Here is a 24,381-nt window from a genome sequence, read left to right as displayed (position 1 = left end):
GACGTCTGAGATTGATCTGTACATTCTTCCCTGAAACTTCAATTTTCATTATCCACCTTTCTTTTGATACGTTTTGAGAGCGACATTTTCTGTTGCTATCAATATGATTGTTCTGAACAGAACGAATGTTGACGTTACAAAAGTAGTGTAGCCTACAGTAGACTACGTAGACCTTTTTTCCCCCTCCAATCAACGTACAGAGAAATAGACAAAATAATATTTGAATAGAGACATGGTGATTTTATGAGCGTAATCAGATCGAAAAAATGATGTTATTGTCACTGAATTTATTATGTACTAATCGGATTTGTTAAACATGTTGTTCAATTTGTAGTGTAGGCCAATTCATTGTGCTAATATTATATGCTAATTATGTTCTGACCCACCGACTATTAGCTCAGAAAAAAATTGGGGCCGAGGCCAAACATAGTTGACGAACCCTCAACAGTATGTACTCCCGTTTAAGACAATATGATTGTTGTTGTTTTTTTGCTTCCTTTTTGCTAAGAAGTAGCTGATAGATAGTTTATAAGCCTGCCTGTTAGATAAATATAATACCTAGATATAAGGCTGTCGATACACGCCATCACAGTAGGTGGAGCATTACACTTCGCTTAGTGCGGCCCACACTAGCTAGCTGAACATGAAAGAAGAAGACATTTTTACAGACTGGTTAGCTAGCTGTCTGGGCTAAATCGATGTAGCCATTTGTGTTGTTCCTTTAGATCTAGCTTATTGCTATTTGATTTGCATGCTGTAGTTGTCTGTCTAAGTCTGTCTGTCAAGAGCGGCTTTGTTGTTGTTGCTGATGTTGTTAGCCAGAATACAGTTAGCTGGCTAAATAGCTAGCTAGCCTCTGCGTTCATTTCGCTGGCCTACATTTTTCCTATCAAGATGCCGCTGGGTTTGAAACCATGTTGCGCTGTCTGCAAAACAAACTCATCGTCTATGTGGAAAAAGGGAAACCAAGGAGAGATCCTGTGCAATAACTGTACGGGGAAGAGTACCAGCAGTGGAGCATCTGGACCCTCTGCGTCCTCCAACACACAGCAGAATAATGTCGGGGGCAAGCAGGTTTGCACATATAAAATATACATAGGCCTGCACTGCACTTGTAGTGTTCTCCCCTTAGTGGCTGTATCTCCATATTGTTCTACTTCCAAGGCAAAGCAGAGATCAATCATATAGGCATGTGTGATCCACATTGTCATCCTGATGGAGGTGTAATATTGGTATTTGACACATCTTGCCCACAGTCTAAACAAGAGATCCACAGGAGATCAGCACGGTTGAGGAGCACCAAGTACAAAACCCCTGCTACCGAAAAAAAGGTCTCTACCAAAGGAAAAGGAAGAAGGCACATCTTCAAACTAAAAAATGTCAGTACCATTGGTTCAATACACGGGAATTCAGATATCTTTGTGTTGGATTGTCAGACAATTGTCCTAATTGAAGCTCCTCAAAATGTGATTTCTTCCACAGCCAATCAAAGCACCAGAATCTGTTTCCACTATCATCACATCAGAATCAGTCTTTTATAAGGTACAGTATGTTTACTTAAAAAAACAAAAAAACATTCAGTACTGTATGTTAGCAAACATAACAAACMTATCTGTTTATAACCTACCAGGTACCACCCCAAAGCCGTAAACACGGGCACCCTCATAGATATCATCCTAACCAACTTGCCCTCTAAATACACCTCTGCTGTTTTCAACCAAGATCTCAGCGATCACTGCCTCATTGCCTGCATCCGTGATGGGTCAGCGGTCAAACGACCTCCACTCATCACTGTCAAACGCTCCCTGAAACACTTCAGCGAGCAGGCCTTTCTAATCGACCTGGCCGGGGTATCCTGGAAGGATATTGATCTCATCCCGTCAGTAGAGGATGCCTGGTTATTTTTTTTAAATGCCTTCCTCACCATCTTAAATAAGCATGCCCCATTCAAGAAATTTAGAACCAGGAACAGATATAGCCCTTGGTTCTCTCCAGACCTGACTGCCCTTAACCAACACAAAAACATCCTGTGGCGTTCTGCATTAGCATCGAACAGCCCCCGTGATATGCTACTTTTCAGGGAAGCTAGAAACCAATATACACAGGCAGTTAGAAAAGCCAAGGCTAGCTTTTTCAAGCAGAAATTTGCTTCCTGCAACACAAACTCAAAAAAGTTCTGGGACACTGTAAAGAGAACTTGGAGAATAAGAACACCTCCTCCCAGCTGCCCACTGCACTGAGGACAGGAAACACTGTCACCACCGATAAATCCACTATAATTGAGAATTTCAATAAGAATTTTTCTACGGCTGGCCATGCTTTCCACCTGGCTACCCCTACCCCGGTCAACAGCACTGCACCCCCCACAGCAACTCGCCCAAGCCTTCCCCATTTCTCCTTCTCCCAAATCCAGTCAGCTGATGTTCTGAAAGAGCTGCAAAATCTGGACCCCTACAAATCAGCCGGGCTAGACAATCTGGACCCTTTCTTTCTAAAAGTATCTGCCACAATTGTTGCAACCCCTATTACTAGCCTGTTCAACCTCTATTTCGTGTCGTCTGAGATTCCCAAAGATTGGAAAGCAGCTGCAGTCATCCCCCTATTCAAAGGGGGGGACACTCTTGACCCAAACTGCTACAGACCTATATCTATCCTACCCTGCCTTTCTAAGGTCTTCGAAAGCCAAGTCAACAAACAGATTACCGACCATTTCGAATCCCACCATACCTTCTCCACTATGCAATCTGGTTTCAGAGCTGGTCATGGGTGCACCTCAGCCACGCTCAAGTCCTAAAACGATATCCTAACCGCCATGATAAGAAACAATACTGTGCAGCCGTATTCATTGACCTGGCCAAGGCTTTCGACTCTGTCAATCACCACATCCTCATCGGCAGACTCGATAGCCTTGGTTTCTCAAATGATTGCCTCGCCTGGTTCACCAACTACTTCTCTGATAGAGTTCAGTGTGTCAAATCGGAGGGCCTGTTGTCCGGGCCTCTGGCAGTCTCTATTGGGGTGCCACAGGGTTCAATTCTTGGACCGACTCTCTTCTCTGTATACATCAATGATGTCGCTCTTGCTGCTGGTGAGTCTCTGATCCACCTCTACGCAGACGACACCATTCTGTATACTTCGGCCCTTCTTTGGACACTGTGTTAACAACCCTCCAGACGAGCTTCAATGCCATACAACTCTCCTTCCGTGGCCTCCAATTGCTCTTAAATACAAGTAAAAATAAATGCATGCTCTTCAACCGATCACTGCCTGCCACTGCCCGCCTGTCCAACATCACTACTCTGGACGGTTCTGACTTAGAATATGTGGACAACTACAAATACCTAGGTGTCTGGTTAGACTGTAAACTCTCCTTCCAGACTCACATCAAACATCTCCAATCCAAAGTTAAATCTAGAATTGGCTTCCTATTTCGCAAAAAAGCATCCTTCACTCATGCTGCCAAACATACCCTTGTAAAACTGACCACTCTACGATCCTCGACTTCGGCGATGTCATTTACAAATAGCCTCTAATACCCTATATAATAAATTGGATCAGTCTATCACAGTGCCATCCGTTTTGTCACCAAAGCCCCATATACTACCCACCATTGCGACTGTACGCTCTCTTGGCTGGCCCTCGCTTCATACTCGTCGCCAAACCCACTGGCTCCAGGTCATCTACAAGACCCTGCTAGGTAAAGTCCCCCCTTATCTCAGCTCGCTGGTCACCATAGCAGCACCCACCTGTAGCACGCGCTCCAGCAGGTATATCTCTCTGGTCACCCCCAAAACCAGTTCTTCCTTTGGCCGCCTCTCCTTCCAGTTCTCTGCTGCCAATGACTGGAATGAACTACAAAAATCTCTGAAACTGGAAACACTTATTTCCCTCACTAGCTTTAAGCACCAGCTGTCAGAGCAGCTCACAGATCACTGCACCTGTACATAGCCCATCTATAATTTAGCCCAAACAACTACCTCTCCCCCTACTGTATTTATTTATTTAGCTTCTTTGCACCCCATTATTTCTATCTTTACTTTGCACAGTCTTCCACTGCAAATCTACCATTCCAGTGTTTTACTTGCTATATTGCATTTACTTCGCCACCATGGCCTTTTTTTTGCCTTTACCTCCCTTATCTCACCTCATTTGCTCACATTGTATATACTTATTTTTTTCTACTGTATTATTGACTGTATGTTTGTTTTACTCTGTGTAACTCTGTGTTGTTGTATGTGTCGAACTGCTTTGCTTTATCTTGGCCAGGTCGCAATTGTAAATGAGAACTTGTTCTCAACTTGCCTACCTGGTTAAATAAAGGTGAAATTAAAAAATATATAGATATGTTTAACTGTCAGTTATTGTGCAGGGTGTGTATTATCAGATAGGAGATGTCATCAAAGTTACAGATGAGGATGATGGGAGGCCATACTATGCACAGATCAGAGGTTTTGTCCAGGACCAATACTGTGAGAAGAGTGCAGCCTTGACTTGGTTGATACCAACCCAGGCCAGTCCTAAGGACCTGTTTGATCCTGCCACTTACATTGTTGGTGAGTGATGATTAAACTTACGTCACTTTTTTTTTTTACCCCTTTTTTTACCCCCAATTTCATGGTATCCATTTGGTAGTAGTTACAGTCTTGTCTCATCGCTGCAACTCCCGACTCAGGAGAGGCGAAGGTCGAGAGCCACGCGTCCTCCAAAACACAACCCAACCCGCACCAATGTGTCGGGGAAAACACCGTACACCTGGCGACCTGGTCAGCGTGCACTGCCCGCCACAGGAGTCAAGGATATCCCTGCCGGCCAAACCCGGACGACGCTGGGCCAATTGTGCGTCGCCCCATGGACCTCCCGGTCGCGGTAGAGCCTGGGCTCAAACCCAGAATCTCTGGTGACACATCGCACTGCGATGCAGTGCCTTAGACCATTGCGCCTCCCGGAAGGCTGAATTTGTCACATTTTTGAAAGTTATATTTGAGAATACAGAAATAAGTTATGTCTATCTTTGAACATTGTGTAAATGTGAGTAATGTCACAGTAGACTCAAACACCACAACTAGCCGATAATGTTTCTGTTACTGATTATCTGACTTTTATAGGTCCGGAGGAGGATTTTCCCAGGAAGATGGAGTACCTGGAGTTTGTGTGCCACGCCCCCTCYGAGTACTTCAAGTCCAGGAGCTGTCCTTTCCCCACCATTCCTATCCGTCCAGAGAAAGGCTACATCTGGACCCATATTGGACCCACGCCGGCCATCGCTATCAAATAATCTTTTGGCAACAGCAATTAGCTGCTGGGCCATTTACCATGAAGATATGAACTTTGTCTGTTAGCTTGCTAATGGACGCATGTACATTTTTGTAATATAATGGAGACAAGTTTTAGACTGTATAAGACACATTATTAGTCTTTGAATATGGAAACTGTGGATGTTTACAAACCAATCTAAATAGTAACATCTTGAACAGTACGATAACTACCCATGAAATGTTCATCCAGAGATGACATGGGATTGACTTTTATATTCAGTAATGTGGAAAATACGTTTTCAAAAGCTTTGTCTACTAGAATGCTTTTAAAACAACCAACTTAATTTTCTTTAGATATCTGTGTCATTCATGTGAAGTGTTTAACGAATATTTGATAGAGACCAACTAACATTTTTAAATAAAGAACATTTATTTAGAAATAAGCTGTTAATAGCTTCCAAGTTATATCCCTTTGAGTATATTTTTGAGACACTGAAACCTTTATGATCATTTACCCCCCCCACAAATCTCCAATCTTTTTGATTAAAAAAGCAAAATCCCCCTTGATTTCACAGTACATGGTCAACATTGATCAGCATGTGCAAATGTGTGCAGCAAGCATACAGTCTGACTTAACCATGTAATCTATCATTATCTTTGAGATCATTTCAGCTAATCAGTTAAAGGTGTGTTCAGCCTGTGTTGTGGTGTGTGCTGGGAGTGTTACTGTGTCCCACATCCACATGTGTAGAAGTAGACAGGTAGGATAGCTGGCTGTCCATGGACAGCCTCATGACGCATATCCCCCTGCTGGAACAGGTGAGGGGATGCTGTGTTCGAGTTGAGAACATATGAGCCCTAGGACCATGCCTCAGGACTACCAGGCCTGATGACTCCTGGCTGCCCACAGTCCACCTGGTCGTGCTGCTGCTCAAGTTTTAACTGTTCTGCCCGTGGCTATGCAACCCTGACATGTTCACCGGATGTGCTACCTTGTCCTGGACGTGCTGTTTTCGACTGATTCTACCGCACCTGTCTCGACCTCTAAATGCTCGGTTATGAAAAGCCAGCTGACATTTACTCCTGAGGTACTGACCTGTTGCACCCTCTACAACAAGTGTGATTATTATTTGACCCTACTGGTCATCTATGAACGCTGTTCTTCAAGATGTTCAAATCTGGCCTTAATTGCCATGTACTCTGAAAATCTCCACCCGGCACAGCCAGAAGAGGACTGGCCACCCCTCAGAGCCTGGTTTCTTCTTAGGCTCCTGCCTTTCTAGGAAGTTTTTCCTAGCCACTGTGCTTCTACATCTGTATTTCTTGCTGTTTGGGGTGTTAGGGTGGGGTTTTGTGTAAGCACTTTGTGCCATTTATAAATACATTGGATTTGATGAGCCTGACACACAACTGACATTAGTAACAGAACAGTACATATAAGGTTATAGACAACTCCAGGAAGAGTCATTGAATCTATTGAGCACCCATAAGGCTCTGATCAAAATTAGTGCACTATATGGGGAATAGTGCCATGTCCACTGCCTTCTTACCTTCTCCAGGGTGATGAGGGTGGACAGTATGTCTCCAGTATGGCCGGTGGCAATATCATTATTCAATAGTTTGTCCTGGAGGGTTGCAGTCATATGGTTCCTCATCATCATCACCTCTTGCTGTACGTTGAACGACAGGCTGTGCACCTCCTCCACTATACTGTGGATAAACACATACACGTGGTCTGAAATATACCTGCCATATCTCCCTGTAGGCAGCCATGTTCTTCTGCATAGCAGCCATGACAAGGGCCAGCTCCTCCAAGGTGTCCATGGTCAGGTTCTTCCAGGTCTTCTGGCAACGGGTCATGTTGGTCTTGGTTACCACCTCTGCCCTGGTCCGTCAGGACTCCCGTATCTTCCGGTATAATCTGTGGGAGAATGAAGGGGTTGAGGAGTGAGTTTGGTGTGGTGTGTAGGGAGAGAGGACTTAATACACAGGGTGGTAATATGTGATTGAAAACAACGAAAGAGGAGTGGTCGTATTGATGATTTTGAAAGGCAGCTTGTAGTAATAATCAGTATACAACAATGTGGAAGACACGCAATTCATCACACAACCCCCACCCCCCTCTGTCATCAACAACAGAGCCTTGGTATGAATAATACTAACGTGACATGGAAACTATAGGGGGAACGGAAAGAGTGACAGACTTACCGCTAGCCAGCGAACACTCGTTAGAGTTATTGTCGTCGTAGTCAGCCATCTATACCTCCAGGTTGGTGGTTACCACGGCGACGAGGAGATTGGTGAAAATGAAGAAGTAGAGCCGGTCCGTACATCAGCCCCTCATCACTACTGTGCAGACAGAAAGGACAACTCTTACCACATTGGGACAAAATACATAGAAATATGTCTACAATGTATTGGCATTTTCACATAAGCTTTTTCACTCTATTGCAACATTTTAAGCCCCATTTGATAAAGCAATCTCTTCTTGCTTTTCAAAATCTTTATCCAAGGACCCATACTGTCTGAACTGGATAAAGGAAATGTAGACTTTATCCAAGGACTCATACTGTATGAACTAGACAAGGGGAAATGTAGTCTTTATCCAAGGACACATACTGTATGAACTAGACAAGGGGAAATGTAGTCTTTATCCAAGGACACATACTGTATGAACTGGATAAGGGGAAATGTAGGGCATTGTGTCTCTTACTCCTCAAACTCCCTGTAGATGGCCATCCATCCGTCCTAGGGATGCAGAAGAACAGGGTGTAGAGGGCAGGTCGCCAAAGGCTGATGGAACAGCAGCACTGAACAGAGTCAAGCCAAACACTCCAAACACCTGACAGACACAGGCAGGACATCAACAGAGACATCAGACACAAACACAGAGGACCACTGAGCAGATGTTCCACCATCACAAACACGGGACAACTGAGCAGATGACTCACTCATAGAAATGGATTCTATTTCTATGGTCTCAATATCACTCCTTGATACATCACACACTCATCTGGGGCCATAGCAACAAACCAACATAACAAATAGTAAAAGAGGCAAGAACTGGGGCATTAATGTATAGTTGACAGTTCTAACGTTTCTTTTCTCATTCAAAGTTGGAGGAATGAGATGAAAAAGTGGGAATGGATTAAGATGACTGATAATGAAGTGTGTGTGAGAGAGAGAGAGAGAGACAGAGAGGAGGGTATCTACAGTACAAGCATMATTAGGAGGAGGACGAAGATATTGGTCATGTCTGGGATGGACTACATAATGATGGTGACCATCATAGCCAAACCCTCAACACCCTGGAACACAAACACAAGAAATAACACATTACAACATGGAGTAACAAAGCAGCATTACTAAAACCATCGGCGTTCTACATAGCTCACTAAGGAATGGAGAAAACAAGTGTGGTGAGGATCTTATTTTATGCCCTCTTTGGGATAAGAATGATGGGAGTGAAGGGTTGAGAAGTGAAGGGTGGGAGGGGTTGGGGAGTGAAGGGTTGGGAAGTGAAAAATAGTGGAGTGGGAGGGGTTGGGGAGTGAAGTGTTGGGAAGTGAAAAATAGTGGAGTGGGAGGGGTTGAGAGGTGAACATTTAGGGAGTGGGAGGCGTTTACCGCGTTTGTCTCACCAACCCCGTTAGAAATATTATGAAGAATGTTTGACCAGAAAGGGCTCGTTCCAGAAGATAGACATCATAAGGTGATAGGAACTGAAGTGGCGTTCTTAGGTCATTCAGTCCCTGGTCCATTATATGCGCAAATTACGCAGACACCTGAACAATCCTTATTTACAATGACGGACTAGGAACAGTGGGTTAACTGCCTTGTCCAGGGGCAGAACGACAGATTTTTACCTTGTCAGCTTTGTGATACGATCTAGCAACCTTTAGTTTACTGGCCCAACGCACAGGCTACCTGCCGCCCCAATATACAGTAGCCTATTTAGGGGGAAAAGCGATCTAGATACTAAACAAATAAAACGTTTGTATAATGAAGGGCTCTTATTTTATGTTTACAAGAAAGACACATCATGCACGTGTAACCGATGTGAAATGGCTAGCTAGTTAGCGGTGGTGCGCGCTAATAGCGTTTCAATTGGTGACGTCACTCGCTTTGAGACCTTGAAATAGTGGTTCCTCTTGCTTTGCAAGGGCGGTGGCTTTTGTGGAGCGATGGGTAACGATGCTTCGTGGGTGACTATTGTTGATGTGTGCAGAGGGACCCTGGTTCGCGCCCGGGTCTTGGCGAGGGAACGGACTAAAGTTAAACTGTTACACACGAGTTAAATAATGTCACTGTGAGCTCATTTGTTTTATGCGCTCAATAAAAATGTAGAAAATACTTTCCCCTAATGGCCAGCAGGGTGTGCTGTACCCTCTGTATATTGATTATTCGTTTATTTTCCATAATAAACTCCGCAAGTTCTCTCTGTCCAACATACTTGTGTGCACTTTCACGACGCTTCGGTCCTCTTGTCTAAGCTCAACCCTATAATAACTTGATGGCAAAATCGACATATCGGTGCATACAGGATACAACTGTCTTTGTTGTTATCAATGGGAGATGATGAAGACGTCTTGATCAATGCGCAAATAGATGAAAGTTCAAGGCACGAGAGGAAATATAAAAAAATATGGGCAAACTCCAATCAAAACATGGTAAGATTAGTATTTCGTTTCAGGGGGTACTATATATCTCTTAATAACCTAAATGTAACAATCTTTTCTTTCTCTCTTTTATGTTTCCATTCCATGCATAATTTGGATAGCCTGTAAACGCAGAGAAAATCCTGAAGGTAAGAATCACCTTTAGGAAAGTCTCAAATGTATGTCTCTCAAACATAGTGTTATGCAGGATATAGACTTCATTTTTTTATTTGTTTGTTTCTTCCAGGTGGTAGTTTTGCTGCCAATGTGCTCACCTGTCAGAGAGAGCTGGAATGTACGGATCTCCACACCCACAAAATCAGATTCAAGCAGGTATTGTACAACGCATTTTCCAGACATATTGAAATATGACTAACATTTCATCTGTTTGCAGATTTTCAGTGAAAGAGAAAGAGTCATCACACAGTCACTAGCCATATTTGGGGCGGCAGGTAGCCTAGAGATTAGAGTGTTGGACCAGTAACTGAAAGATTGCCAAATTGAATCCCAGAGCTGACAAAGTAAAAATCTGTCGTTCTGCCCCTGAACAAGGCAGTTATTAACCCACTGTTCCTAGGCCGACATTGTAAATAAGAATTAGTTCTTAACTGACTTGTCTAGTTAAATAAAAAATAAAAATACCCTGCTGCCAAATCCTTCTCACACCTAAATCCCCATAGGCCTACTTCTCTAGGACAGTTCTTTAGTTTGTCAATGCTAACAGTCAGTTGTTTACCAAACTCTAGTTTGTATTTTGCATCCTGGGGGGTTAGCATCCTTCTCTGGACCATGTTCATGATGCATCTGCTTCTGGCTCTTTCTGGCCCAGAAAGGCCTGTAAATGGAAAGCAACACAGACACATGTGTGTCATTAGAGTTGAGAGGCTTGAACTTGGATAATGACGCTAACAAGAACCAGAATGGTGGAGTCCTGTGAAAGGGTAGCTGAATGGAACACAGCCGCCCAGAGTGGAAGAGCTTAGAATCCTAATGAAAAGATGAAGGCAGTGTATCACACATCGCTTCTTATCTAAGACAAAGGTAAGCAAATTGACAATTCTCTATTGAATACATGGTGTTGTATTCATCAATCTTTATACAGAAATCACAGCCAAACTATGTACCATCTGGGTAAACAACAAATAACATTTTGAATTGCTGCCTTCTCAGTCTTGTTTACATCCTGATTCATCCATCGATAGAGGATTGACACTGTCAGTCACCACTTCATGCTCACATTGAGTCCACACTGGTGTTCGCACTAGGGTTCACTGACTCTGAATCACATGTGCATGATGTCTCAGCCAGGTCTGCTCCTCCCAGTCCCAGCCAAGGCAAAGCAACCACAGGATGATAGAACAGTATAAGCACACAGCCAAGCCAGGGACATGAAAGGTGTTTGGAGAGGGGCTTCCCCCCCCCCTGCTCCTTCCTTTGCTCTCTGTGAGAGGAGGCTGTCATGTCTGTGTGAAATGCATATGGCCGCTGTCCAGAACAGCAGGGTCTTTCATTACCGCCACACTGAAACCCCACATCTGGTGCTGGCAGGGGGAGACAAGGTCTGGTAGGCGGAGTGTCTGGTTGTGGGTGGAACACCTTCACATGTAGGCTTAGTACTGTTAATGAGATGGTCACATTTGGGAAGATGTAGCATAGTGAGAGTACAACATCTTGATGCTCATAACTCTTCTTTGACTCTTAACTGTGTGGCCACTCACTGCCTCACTCACATATTTTGAATGTCTTCTTTTCTCTCTCGTAATCATCTTTCAACACTTGGAAAGACCTGTTGGAGCCATTTTGAATGCCTGCTGTAGTGTCATTTTGAACTCATGGTGGGGAGGAGGTGTTAATGAAGTGTTGGTCCATGTTGCTGTCTCTCTGGAACCTGTTATTAGGAAAGAAAGGCTGAGCCTGCCAGGTTTCTGTAATGAGACCCAGGTCCTCCACGTCTTTTTAATGGCAGTTCAGTTGTTCCTGTGATTCTGTATTCCAGCTCCACCATTAGCGGCTCCATGGCACAACCGCAAATGTAACTGTCAGCAGGGGGCCTGTCTAGCTACAGTTTGTAGTGTACTGGTATACTCTATGTTATTTGCCTGGGCACTTCATGTGTGTGTCTGGCTGTCTAAGATTATGTTCATTGTTTGTCCTCTTTTCAGTAATGAAGCTTGATTATAGTGTCAACTTTGATGCCTTCATTGGGGTGTCCAGGCTGTAGCGGTCACACGTCCTTGATCACTTGTGTCAACATCCTGCAGCCTCAGGTCATAGACCCAGTGAGACACCAAAGCTCTCCGTCACCCACCCTGTTCACCGTTAGTCCTGCAGTGAGACACCAAAGCTCTCCGTCACCCACCCTGTTCACCGTTCCGTTAGTCCTGCAGTGAGACACCAAAGCTCTCCGTCACCCACCCTGTTTCACCGTTAGTCCTGCAGTGAGACACCAAAGCTCTCCGTCACCCACCCTGTTCACCGTTAGTCCTGCAGTGAGACACCAAAGCTCTCCGTCACCCACCCTGTTCACCGTTAGTCCTGCACAGTGAGACACCAAAGCTCTCCGTCACCCACCCTGTTTCACCGTTAGTCCTGCAGTGAGACACCAAAGCTCTCCGTCACCCACCCTGTTCACCGTTTAGTCCTGCAGTGAGACACCAAAGCTCTCCGTCACCCACCCTGTTCACCGTTAGTCCTGCAGTGAGACACCAAAGCTCTCCGTCACCCACCCTGTTACCGTTAGTCCTGCAGTGAGACACCAAAGCTCTCCGTCACCCACCCTGTTCACCGTTAGTCCTGCAGTGAGACACCAAAGCTCTCCGTCACCCACCCTGTTCACCGTTAGTCCTGCAGTGAACACCAAAGCTCTCCGTCACCCACCCTGTTCACCGTTAGTCCTGCAGTGAGACACCAAAGCTCTCCGTCACCCACCCTGTTCACCGTTAGTCCTGCAGTGAGACACCAAAGCTCCCGTCACCCACCCTGTTCACCGTTAGTCCTGCAGTGAGACACCAAAGCTCTCCGTCACCCACCCTGTTCACCGTTAGTCCTGCAGTGAGACACCAAGCTCTCCGTCACCCCACCCTGTTTCACCGTTAGTCCTGCAGTGAGACACCAAAGCTCTCCGTCACCCACCCTGTTCACGTTAGTCCTGCAGTGAGACACCAAAGCTCTCCGTCACCCACCCTGTTCCGTTAGTCCTGCAGTGAGACACCAAAGCTCTCCGTCACCCACCCTGTTCACTGTTAGTCCTGCAGTGAGACACCAAAGCTCTCCGTCACCCACCTGTTCACCGTTAGTTGTGAGACACCAAAGCTCTCCGTCACCCACCCTGTTCACTGTTAGTCCTGCAGTGAGACACCAAAGCTCTCCGTCACCCACCCTGTTCACCGTTAGTCCTGGAAGAATCCCTCTTTCTTCCAGCTTCTCATCTTCTGGCTGCTCAACTTCAAAGAGTGGAGCAAAATTCTGAATTAATGTGTGCTTTCATTTCCTGTAAAGATAATTCTGTGGTGAATCTACTCAGTGTGCGTATTTTTTTAAATCCCATTTCGATATCTGTAACACGACCTTATTTCCATCAGGATGTTAAACAATTTCAGACTTGTAGAACAATTAACCTCAATATTGACATACTGTTTCTGTTTAATTACAATGACTCAGGGTGGAGTGTTGACAATATCACCTGATGCAATAACAAAGGCACTTTTCATTAATAAACCTGTTTATCCAAGGCAGGTTTGGATCATGTACAGCTCAGTCAAGTGAGCCAGAGAGTTTGTAAAATGTACAAACACTAAGTATAAAAAAAGTTGTCTGATGAAATGCAACCAACCATATCAGAATCGGATTGCAGTTTGCATCACTGTCTCTGTATGGATTTGTATTTGGAACGACAGTGTTGGTTAAACTGGGCCAGTCATTCTCTTGGGTTTGGAGAAGGAATCTTCCTTCTAGTCCTCCTCTTATTGTTTCCACCAAGGTGTTTCTGTTCTGTTTGTTGTACCAGAGGTTTCTGTTTATTATTCTACTGTTCAGACTCTGGACTGTGATTATATTTGGGCTGAAATCACCTCCCAGAACATTCCAGCTCTAAGCCAGGGAAACCGATTTTCCCAAACACAGATTGGATTGTTCAGGTGGCTGGCTCTCCCTTTCATGTTTGGTTACCCACCTTGTTTGTTGGGCTGTAGCTCAGACATAGGATGAGAGAGAAAGAGAGAGAGACAGATAAAAACAGAGAGAGAAAGAGACCATGGTCATATCATTAGGTGGTAAGAACCCTTGGACATCTCTACCCACAATGATCTGAAAATTTCCCGCTGCTTTCCGCCCTCATGGCCAGCAGAACTGATTGGCCAGTTGGAGAGAGGCCCAGTTCTATAGCTAGATAGTCGTATAGACTCTGGCTCCAGCGTTTCCTCACCCAACCACAGCTCAACATCCAAATCCCTCCCTCAGTTCCCCTCCTCCAGAAATCWCTCACATCTGGTTTCTGTGAGCAAGGCCAGACCTCTGAAAATGAGAACTTCTTAATGGTTATTCTCTGACTTAACGTTAACTATTGCCTGAGCCTGAAAACAACCCCAACCCCCTTTACATTCTTTGAATATCTACTTGTATACCAACTTCAAGAGACTTATCTTCCTATTATGTATATAACAGAAGCTGCTTCACATAAACTTCTGCGATGAAGCAACCATCCTTCCCCATACAGCCCCACCCCCATACGATCAACCACCTATCCAGATATTGGTTGACAGGAAGAGAGATGATCAACCACCTATCCAGGTATTGGTTGACAGGAAGAGAGATGATCAACCACCTATCCAGGTATTGGTTGACAGGAAGAGAGATGATCAACCACCTATCCAGGTATTGGTTGGCAGGAAAGAGATTGTTAAAACAAAGCTCTGTACTGTTCTCTTCTCTTCTCAGGGCTCTGCGTTTGACTCTAACTAAAGGCGGGTGGGAGAGAGGGGGGGCTACAAGACAGGATGCAAAGCTTGGTGACACCCAGTTGAGTGCAGGAAAAGGCCCCCGCTCCTCTCCCCTCTCGGTCGGTAACCCGACCCCAGATGAAAGGGCCCGTAGCAGGCAGAGCGTGGCGGTCGATGGCAGAGGTTTGGCTGGTATGCTGGTTGAAGCCATCAGCAGTCAGGGTTATCTGTCAGCATGGTCCTCTCAGACTCCACAGGCTCTTTGTTACTCATCTGCATCTGTCAGAGCTGTGGGCGGCTGGCTGCTGGGAATGTCTGTGGTGGAGACAGTTAGACGCACAGATCTAATGTTTTGGTGCTTTCACTGTCCTTTTTTGAAGGGATGGTTTCTGACTTGTTGCAACAGAGGGTTGGATATCATATGCTCAGATCTGGATTGGTCTTGATAGCACATGCAATATGCTCAACAGCGTTCAAGGGAACACCTAGTTTCAAAGTGTGGGTACTCACCAAGCAACAACTACCCAGTGGATTTAGTTGAAGTTAACATCCGCCTTGAGCCCATAGGCATTATAAATAGGTTGTAGTCTCAGCAGGTTTTTGAACATAGTAAATGTATAGACTGTGTGTTATTGTTTCCATATGGGACGCTCAGTTGTACACATATATGGGAACTCTGTAGGTGATATTACTTTAATACCAAGAGTGACTTAATGCATTTACTTTTACTGGATATAGTGATGTCACAGCTGGCATGGTCATGGCATGAGCATGACTGCCTTCTTTTACAGTAAATGTACCCTTATAGGTTCTATTTTTCTCCAGTGCTTTATTTCCTCTCTGAGAACAGAATAAAATATAACAGATTATACTTTTTTTTTACCCTTATTTTACCAGGTAAGTTGACTGAGAACACATTCTCATTTACAGTAAAGACCTGGGGAATAGTTACAGGGGAGAGGAATGAGCCAATTGGAAGCTGGGGATGATTAGGTGGTACATCTGATTAGTTATAGAACACATATGGCTTTATTGAATTTATCGGAAGTTGAGGTGAACTTGAAAACATCAGCTGGGAGCTGGTTCTCAAAGTATTATTTACCCAGCTGATGACAAACAATAGGCCCCCAGATGATCAAAGATTTCCTGCTCTCACATCATTTAAACTTTCTTGTCTTTCTCCTTCTCCCTATCTCTACCCCCCCCCCCCRCTTCTGTGACTTTCTCTCCTAATTCTCACTTGGTCTATCGCTCCTCTCCCTCTTTTTCCAGGAGTTGTGCAGAAGGCAAGTGAAGGATGAGCAGTCCCTGAACGATAAGAGCCCCCTACAGGGTGAGTAGAAAAAGACGGCTCAGTGGATCAGGCTGATCACATTACTGTTSCACTGATTCTAGTCTAGCATGCATCATAAACTTAACATCTTAGACTTACTCAATGATTGACCTGTTTGATTCGGTATGGTTCATATCTTAATCAAAGAATTCCCCTTGCTTGTCGGGGAAACCTGGGATACTGTGTGTGTATTATCGTCTGTAAACAGCAAACACAAAGGCTAATGAGAATATACTTTGTTTGTTTTACAGTGGTACTGCCATCAGAGAAGGGAGGGGAGAAGGAGAGAGAGAGCTACATCCACGTTCCATTCAGACAGCCCAAGAAGAGGAACAGCCATGTTGATGTGAGTGGCTTTTGGTCTTTTACTGTCCTGTACACTACAACTACAAAAGGATTTGATCTATAGAATCTCTACAGAGTATGGCAGTGATTTGTTTGATGACCATAATATGGTACCTGTTGTGTTTGGTCCTCTGTAGCTCAATAAGTAGAGCATGGAACGTCAATTCTAGGCTAGTGGGTTCAATTCCTGGGATCACTTGTACGTAAAATGTAAGCACGCATAAAAGGGTCTGCATAATGGTGACAATTATTCATGGTTACAGGACACAGAGTGCAATGTGGTGTTGGAGGATGACACTCGACAGGAGTGGATCTTCACACTGTATCACTTTGACAACAGTGGTAAAGTCACCAAGGAGGTACGGTAGCTTCACACAGCTACAACAAGCAAATTTTGCGCATTATGAGTTTTCTCTTAAGATTAAGTCAACCCTGCAGCCTTACTAATGATGTGTGTGTGTGTCTGTGTGTTACAGGATATGTCCAGTCTCATGCAGTCCATCTATGAGGTGGTTGAAGTGTCGGCCAAGCAGCCTTCATGTAACAGCACAGCCCTGAAGGTCAAACTGGTGGTGGCCCCCTCCAGCAGCTCTGGCCGGGGCTCCAGAACAGGGGACAGAATGGAGGAAGTCCAGCAGGAGGAGGCAGGGAGCCCAGAGAGGACTTTTCACTGTGCGGATGAAAACACAGAACGCAGGAACCACTACTTAGACCTAGCTGGGATAGAGAATTATTCCTCCATGTTTGACYATGCAGGTAGGTACACAATGACCATTTATTTTCAGCACTTTTGAGGCACAGATCATTAAAGTCAACATGGTTTTTACTGAAAATACACCAAAGATGAATGACATTCAACAAAGAGAAATGACAGCATAACATGATGTTCTCCATCCTCTGCAGACGCCCCCTCTCAGGTTCCCAGACCGGAGGCCCGCTCAGACCAGCAGCGCCGCTCAGTGGTGGTGGGGGAGAAATGCGGCCCTACAAAGTCCAGAGGCAGGGGCCTTTCCTTCCTCAGGTCTCTCAGGGGCCAAGCCAAGGCAGTGGGGGGAGACAGAGGAGGGGGAGACAGAGGAGGTGGGGATAAATCAAGCAAGCTCCATGGCCAACACCCCTCCATATGGTGCCACCCCTCTCAGCCACACTCCCAGCCCCAACTCCCCTTACAGCACAGCCAGAGCAAGAGGCTTCGCTCCAGGGCCAGAGGGGCTGGGTCCCCCTCCAGAACCCTACTCAACGTGCAGCAGCCTGGTTCTCAAGCTCAGTCAGGGGGAGAAAGTGTGGTGCTGTCCAGCCTGCCTGCCTCCTCTGGGGGCTTGATCCCCCTGGTTCAGAGGCATGAACACCACCACCACCACGAGCACCACCACCATCACCACCACTACCACCCCCCAGCATGACTGCAGTCTGCACTCCACTCAGGGATACAAAGACTGAGAGACACACCTCCCTGTGGTTTAGCCTATAGCTATGGCCCTGAGTGGTTCCTGGTCAGATCAGGTGGGCCTAAATATAGTATAGGGCTGTGGGACACCATCACTCTCCATACTAAGGAATAATAGCAACTTTGTACAAAAATTAGCTTATGTGCCTTGTATTGACGACTGAGTTTCATGTTGAATGTGTCATGTTGAATATGCTACTCACCTTTCGAAGCCCTCTAGACTGAAGTTTCTTCTCAGGTTTCTATAGATTACCACTTTCATTTAATATAATGATTTAAACAGTTACATCTACATATGAGAGTATATGCAATATGTTTTGTATTGTCTGTATTTTGATGTATGAAAGCATGATACACTTTGCTTGTGATCATTGTAGTTTGTCAATTGAAAAAAGTCACAATCTAATGAAGGCTGACGCTTTCAGATTTGGGAAGAAGAAAAATGTAAAACAATTTGTAAGAAGTAATAAAGTGAAACACTTTGTTTACGTCATGTGGAAGCTGTCAAATGTAAAATGTGTTCTCTCTTATGGCAAAACATTCCGTGCTAAGGCTCTATGAATATTTAGGAAAATACACTGAACAAAAATGTAAACGCAACATGCAACAATTTCAAAGATTTTACTGAGTTACAGTTCATATAAGGAAATCAGTCAATTTAAATAAATTGATTAGGCTATAATCTATGGATTTCAAATGACTGGGAATACAGATATGCATCTGTTGGTCACAGATACCTTAAATATAAAAGGTAGGGGGGTGAATCAGAAAATCATTCAGTATCTGGTGTGACCACACGTGGTCTGCGGTTGTAAGACCGGTTGTAAGTACTGCCAAATTCTCTAAAACGACATTGGAGGCAGCTTATGGTAGAGTTCTCTGGCAACAGCTCTGGTAGACATTCCTGCAGTCAACTTGCCAATTGGATCTCTCTCAAAACTTGAGACATATGTTGTGTGACAAAACTGCACATTTTTTATGGAACCTTTATTTAACTAGGCAAGTCAGTTAAGAACAAATTCTTATTTACAATGACAGCCTACCCCAGCCAAACCCTGACCCGGACGGCCCTGGGCCAATTGTGCGCCGCCCTATGGGACTATGGGAATCACAGCCGGTTGTGATACAGCCTGGAATCGAACCAGGGTCTGTGGTGACAGCTCTAGCACTGAGATGCAGGGCCTTTTAGAGTGGCCTTTGATTGTCCCCAGCACAAGGTGCACCTGTGAAATGATCATGCTGTTTAATCAGCTTCTGGATATGCCACACCTGTCAGGTGAATTATGAGTTACCTTGGCAAAGGAGAAATGTTCACTAACAGGAATTTAAACAAATTTGTACACAACATTGTAGAGGAAGAAGCTTTTTGTGCATATGGAACATTTCTGGGATCTTTTATTTCAACTCATGAAACATGGGACCAACACTTTTATATTTTTGTTCAGTATATTTACAACACTCTGGGTGCTCCAGAGTACTCTCATCAAATGCATAATGTTTTCATAACCAGTCATGTTAGGCTAGTACATTATGATATCTGATCCGCCACTGCTTTGGTCTTGATTAACATCTAAGCCTTCAGTAAATCTATCATTTCAGTGTGGGCATGATGCCAATGTTACCCTGTACAACGTACATGCTATGTTTGTCTACATTGCTTTACTGTTATTGTTATCACTAGCGTCTATATATAGCTTTCTTGCATAAACAGGTCTTTTCAATGTTGGTGGTATGGAGGGAGATTGGACCTAATTTTGTAAGCAGTAGGAAAAGGTTGTTTCTGCTCTGCCCCTTGGTGAAAGATGCAAATAGATAACCCATTCGAGAGGCGAAGGGAATGAGACGGCTGTTTCTAAAAAATAGCCCTCCTACTCACCTACCTCACGCGCCAAGCCTCTCTTTCGCCACGCGATACCACAGCAAACGAGGTTCAGACAGATATACAGTACTAGCAAAGACAAAGAATCAACAGACAGAGAGACAGTCGGGGAGAGAGCAACAACACAAACACATCCAGTCACAAGGGCTGATTGGTTGATCCTAACACTTCAAGACCCAGACCTCGAGGATAGAACAGAGAAGAGAGAGCCACGAAGAGCCTGACGTTTCTTGCTGCCGAGGGCTTCGCTTAGAGTGACCCGAGCGCCATGGAGAACCTTAGCTGTTTGTTGTTCAATCTCTACCCGCTCCTCTTCAATGCCTGCTACCTGCACGAGAAGGCCTTCCTCCTCCACGACCTGGTCCAAATCTGCCTCTGCACGAGCTTAACCTGCAAAGGCTCCTGGGGAGGACGGTAGACTGCCAGGAGGATCTCCTGCACCTGCCGGCAGTGCCTACATGGCTCTGTTGACTGGGCTGAAAGTAGGCTAACTGTGTGTTCTGGTGTTGTGTTTAGAGGCGCAATCTGTCACTGGTCAAAAATGCTGCTTGTGAACTGAGGCACAGGATCTTGGACAATGTGACACGTTTTTTGTTTTGCTTCAAGTCTCAACGTGTTTGTAGTTACTTGAGTTGCCACTGGGGCAATACAAGGTCACAATGTCACCTTACATCATATAAGGGCCTATAACTTTGATTTGTAAGACAAATTCCCATTTGATGGCAATAAACAGTTATGTTCTATCTCTATCTGTTCCATCTCCAGTCCTGCGTGCTGCGGCCAACCGAGACCCTCCGTATGGTGGACCTGACTGGGCTGAAGAACACAGAGTACCATACCTGCGCCTGTGGATCCACTCTGGCTCGGTGGGCCCGCACCTGCATGTGCTACGAAGTCATGGTGGCCATCCAGGCGGGCGACGCTGCACCCTCAGCCCTCGAGACCGAGGTGGACGTGCGCCTGAACGGCTTTGTCACCGGGCGGAACTACAAGGTGGTAGCCCAGGCCTTCCTGCTACTCCGTCACTGCCCCTTGAAGCTGCGCTTCGTCAGGTCCTGAGCCAACTCCCTGGTCCTGAAACAGCTGTTCTATGTGCTGCGTGTGGCCCAACCGGAGGCCATGAGGAGACTACAAATGGTCTATAATGTTCACCAGGAGGCCCCGCACCTGGAGTTGCTGTTGTCCCGGATAGAATTCCCCCAGCTGCAGTCCCTGATGCTGCCCGAGGTGATGGACATGCGAAGGTTGTGGGCTCGGATGAAGATGACCTGCTCGCGACCATTGGCGATCTGCTGAGCTGGCTGACTGAGCTGACAGAGCTCTACATGGGCTTCTGCACCTTCATCAGACACCTGCGAAGCCTGATAAGGTTAGAGGCTCACCTCTGTGTTGGGAGAGAGTGTGTGTGTGTGCATGGSTAGAAGGTATTGATGTCTACTGTATACAGTGGGGAGAACAAGTATTTGATACACTGACGATTTTGCAGGTTTTCCTACTTACAAAGCATGTAGAGGTCTGTAATTTTTATCATAGGTACACTTCAACTGTGAGAGAAGGAATCTAAAACAAAAATCCAGAAAATCACATTGTATGATTTTTAAGTAATTAATTGGCATTTTATTGCATGACATAAGTATTTGATACATCAGAAAAGCAGAACTTAATATTTGGTACAGAAACCTTAGTTTGCAATTACAGAGATCATACGTTTCCTGTAGTTCTTGACCAGGTTTGCACACACTGCAGCAGGGATTTTGGCCCACTCCTCCATACAGACCTTCTCCAGATCCTTCAGGTTTCGGGGCTGTGCTGGGCAATACGGACTTTCGGCTCCCTCCAAAGATTTTCTATTGGGTTCAGGTCTGGAGACTGTGGCTAGGCCATCAGGACCTTGAGATGTTCTTACGAGCCACTCCTTAGTCCCTGGCTGGTGTTTCGGGTCGTTGTCATGCTGGAAGACCCAGCCACGACCCATCTTCAATGCTCTTACTGAGGGGAAGGAGGTTGTTGGTCAAGATCTCGCGATACATGGCCCCATCCATCCTCTCCTCAATACGGTGCAGTTGTCCTGTCCCCTTTGCAGAAAAGCATCCCCAAAGAATGATGTTTCCACACTCCATGCTTCACGGTTGGGTATGGTGTTTCTTGGGGTTTGTACTCATCCTTCTTCTTCCTCCAAACACGGCGAGTGGAGTTTAGACCAAAAAGCTCTTATTTTTGTCTCATCAGACCACAATGACCTTCTCCCATTCCTCCTCTGGATCATCCAGAGGTCATTGGCAAACTTCAGACGGGCCTGGACATGCGCTGGCTTGAGCGGGGGACCTTGCGTGCGCTGCAGGATTTTAATCCCATGACGGCGTAGTGTGTTACTAATGGTTTTCTTTTGAGACTGTGGTCCCAGCTCTCTTCAGTCATGACCAGGTCCTGCCGTGTAGTTCTGGGCTGATCCCTCACATTCCTCATGGATCATTGATGCCCACGAGGTGAGATCTTGCATGGAAGCCCAGACCGACGGTGATTGACCGTCATCTTGAACTTCTTCCATTCTAAAATTGTGCCAACAGTTGTTGCCTTCTCACCAAGCTGCTTGCCTATTGTCCTGTAGCCCATCCCAGCCTTGTACAGGTCTACAATTTATCCCTGATGTCCTTACACAGCTCTCTGGTCTTGGCCATTTGGAGAGGTTGGAGGTCTGTTTTGATTTGAGTGTGTGAACAGGTGTCTTTTATACAGGGTAACGAGTTTCAAACAGGTGCAGTTAATACAGGTATGAGTCGAGAACAGGAGGGCTTCTTAAAGAAAAACTAACAGGTCTGTGAGAGCCGGAATTCTTACTGGTTGGTAGGTGATCAAATACTTATGTCATGCAATAAAATGCAAATTAATTACTTAAAAATCATACAATGTGATTTTCTGGATTTTTGTTTTAGATTCCGTCTCTCACAGTTGAAGTGTACCTATGATAAAAATGACAGACCTCTACATGCTTTGTAAGTAGGAAAACCTGCAAAATCGGCAGTGTATCAAATACTTGTTCTCCCCACTGTATATAGCTTTGGGGATGTCTATTCAAGCTGATGCATTTCCACTGTGTAATATCATAGCATGGGGGCTGCAGTTCGCAGTACTCAGTTTCCGGTACTCAGTTTGCACTCAGTTGCATTTTGTTTTTGTTGCTTGGCTGTGGGGGAGAATGTAGACAGCTGCCTGCTGCTAAATCTGCAGGTTGGCCAGAAACCAGGGAACACTTAATGGTTGATATTGTTGGCTTCCCAAATCGCACCCTATTTCCTATATAGTGTACTACTTTTGACCAGAAAACTTTTGGACCCTGGTAGAAAGTAGTGCATTTAAAAGTGAATAGGGTGTCATTTACAGCTGACTTTGAAATAGCACTGAGGTCATGCCCCAAAACAACAAGCAGACACCTGCACTGTCCATTAATTAGGCATGCATCGTAAAGATTTCATATTGGCTTAGTTTTTTGTCAAGCTTGCGTGAAGTGAGGCGCACACCCAGACACACATTGCAAGCATGCACAAGTGATATAGCAAAATTGTGAAAATTGAATACAATACATTTGTGACTCTTTGGCCTTGTTCAGAGCCCCCTGACCACCCCACTGAAATGCCTGGAGCTGGCCAACTGTAACCTGAACTGTGTGGACATGGCCTATCTGACCAACAGCCTGCAAAGTGAGAACCTGGTCATAATGGTCACGACGTGTGCGGCCTCTTCCCCGCCACCCTCCACAGRCTCACCCTGGAGGATGAACACATGGACATCCTGAAGATACTGGGCAACCCTCTGAGTGCCACGGCCCTTCGCCGCCTCTTCTCGACTCTGGGTTCCCAGCCCTGAGGTATTTGGAGCTGCCAGTGCCCCGGGACTGCTAACCTGAGGATGTCACCTACCCCTTGGATGAGACGGTCCTGCTGCAGTACAACAGGGAGATGTTCCAGGCGGTCAACTGATGGGGATCCTTCAGGGGGTGGGGAACGTGGAGGTAGTCACCCCCGTTGGGCACTTATGACGCAGATATCAATTAGACCAGTAAGGAACTGGGGGTGTCCATGGTGAAATCCTTCAACAGCGTCATTGGAAACTTTGATACCATTTAGATCGTGGACAACAGGAGATCCAGAGGTAGATTGAAGTTCAGGTAGAATACCATACCAGAGGGTGGGAAAGAGAGGGTTGATAGATCAAGGGTGTGTGCAATACAAAGGGTTCATCTTTCTCAATCGTCTATTGTGGCTTGCAACATTTCATTTCCACTTATCCAAAGACGTCTAAGAAATTAGTGCAAATAAAAAGGAGACAACTTTAGCGTATTGTGATGCTTAAGGCCTTGAAAAACTTTGTTTTATATCCACCCATATGTACTGATTCATAAGTACTTGCAACAGATTTTGACAAATGTATTGCTCCATTATCACAAGATTTTTTAAACATGCAACTGCCTTTCGATTATAGTTTAGTCAATTGTTATTTCCGCCTTCCATTCATGAATGGCAGAGTAAT

The 24,381-nt window shown here is 45.2% G+C and overlaps 3 protein-coding genes across 3 annotated transcripts; all 3 read left to right on the top strand.

The window, feature by feature from the left end:
- The first annotated feature begins 626 nt into the window (after positions 1 to 626).
- gatad1 (GATA zinc finger domain containing 1) lies at positions 627 to 5,720 on the top strand. The gene is made up of 5 exons (XM_023975501.3): positions 627 to 1,074; positions 1,257 to 1,379; positions 1,483 to 1,542; positions 4,370 to 4,553; positions 5,106 to 5,720. Exons 1-5 carry the CDS (start codon positions 895 to 897, stop codon positions 5,273 to 5,275), a joined length of 717 nt encoding a protein of 238 aa, XP_023831269.1. The 5' UTR covers positions 627 to 894; the 3' UTR covers positions 5,276 to 5,720.
- Positions 5,721 to 9,696: 3,976 nt separating this feature from the next.
- LOC111954705 (protein naked cuticle homolog 2) lies at positions 9,697 to 18,468 on the top strand. The gene is made up of 8 exons (XM_023974591.1): positions 9,697 to 9,925; positions 10,036 to 10,062; positions 10,161 to 10,246; positions 16,123 to 16,183; positions 16,435 to 16,529; positions 16,792 to 16,887; positions 17,005 to 17,284; positions 17,432 to 18,468. The coding sequence occupies exons 1-8, from the start codon at positions 9,901 to 9,903 to the stop codon at positions 17,929 to 17,931; spliced, it is 1,170 nt and encodes a 389-aa protein (XP_023830359.1). The 5' UTR covers positions 9,697 to 9,900; the 3' UTR covers positions 17,932 to 18,468.
- Positions 18,469 to 19,695: 1,227 nt separating this feature from the next.
- Positions 19,696 to 24,301, top strand: LOC111954774 (leucine-rich repeat-containing protein 14B). The gene is given in 12 exon segments (XM_070436001.1): positions 19,696 to 19,704; positions 20,048 to 20,222; positions 20,225 to 20,285; positions 20,287 to 20,314; positions 20,316 to 20,336; positions 20,620 to 21,102; positions 21,105 to 21,223; positions 23,464 to 23,564; positions 23,567 to 23,695; positions 23,698 to 23,817; positions 23,820 to 23,874; positions 23,876 to 24,301. Coding segments are annotated over 12 exon segments (1,449 nt in total). The 3' UTR covers positions 24,024 to 24,301.
- The last annotated feature ends 80 nt before the right edge of the window (positions 24,302 to 24,381 follow it).

This window comes from Salvelinus sp. IW2-2015, linkage group LG30, assembly GCF_002910315.2.
Source record: "Salvelinus sp. IW2-2015 linkage group LG30, ASM291031v2, whole genome shotgun sequence".
NCBI classification, from domain to species: Eukaryota; Metazoa; Chordata; class Actinopteri; order Salmoniformes; family Salmonidae; genus Salvelinus; species Salvelinus sp. IW2-2015.
Note: the sequence above shows the minus strand (reverse complement) of the source record. Positions and strands in the feature narration are given on the sequence as shown.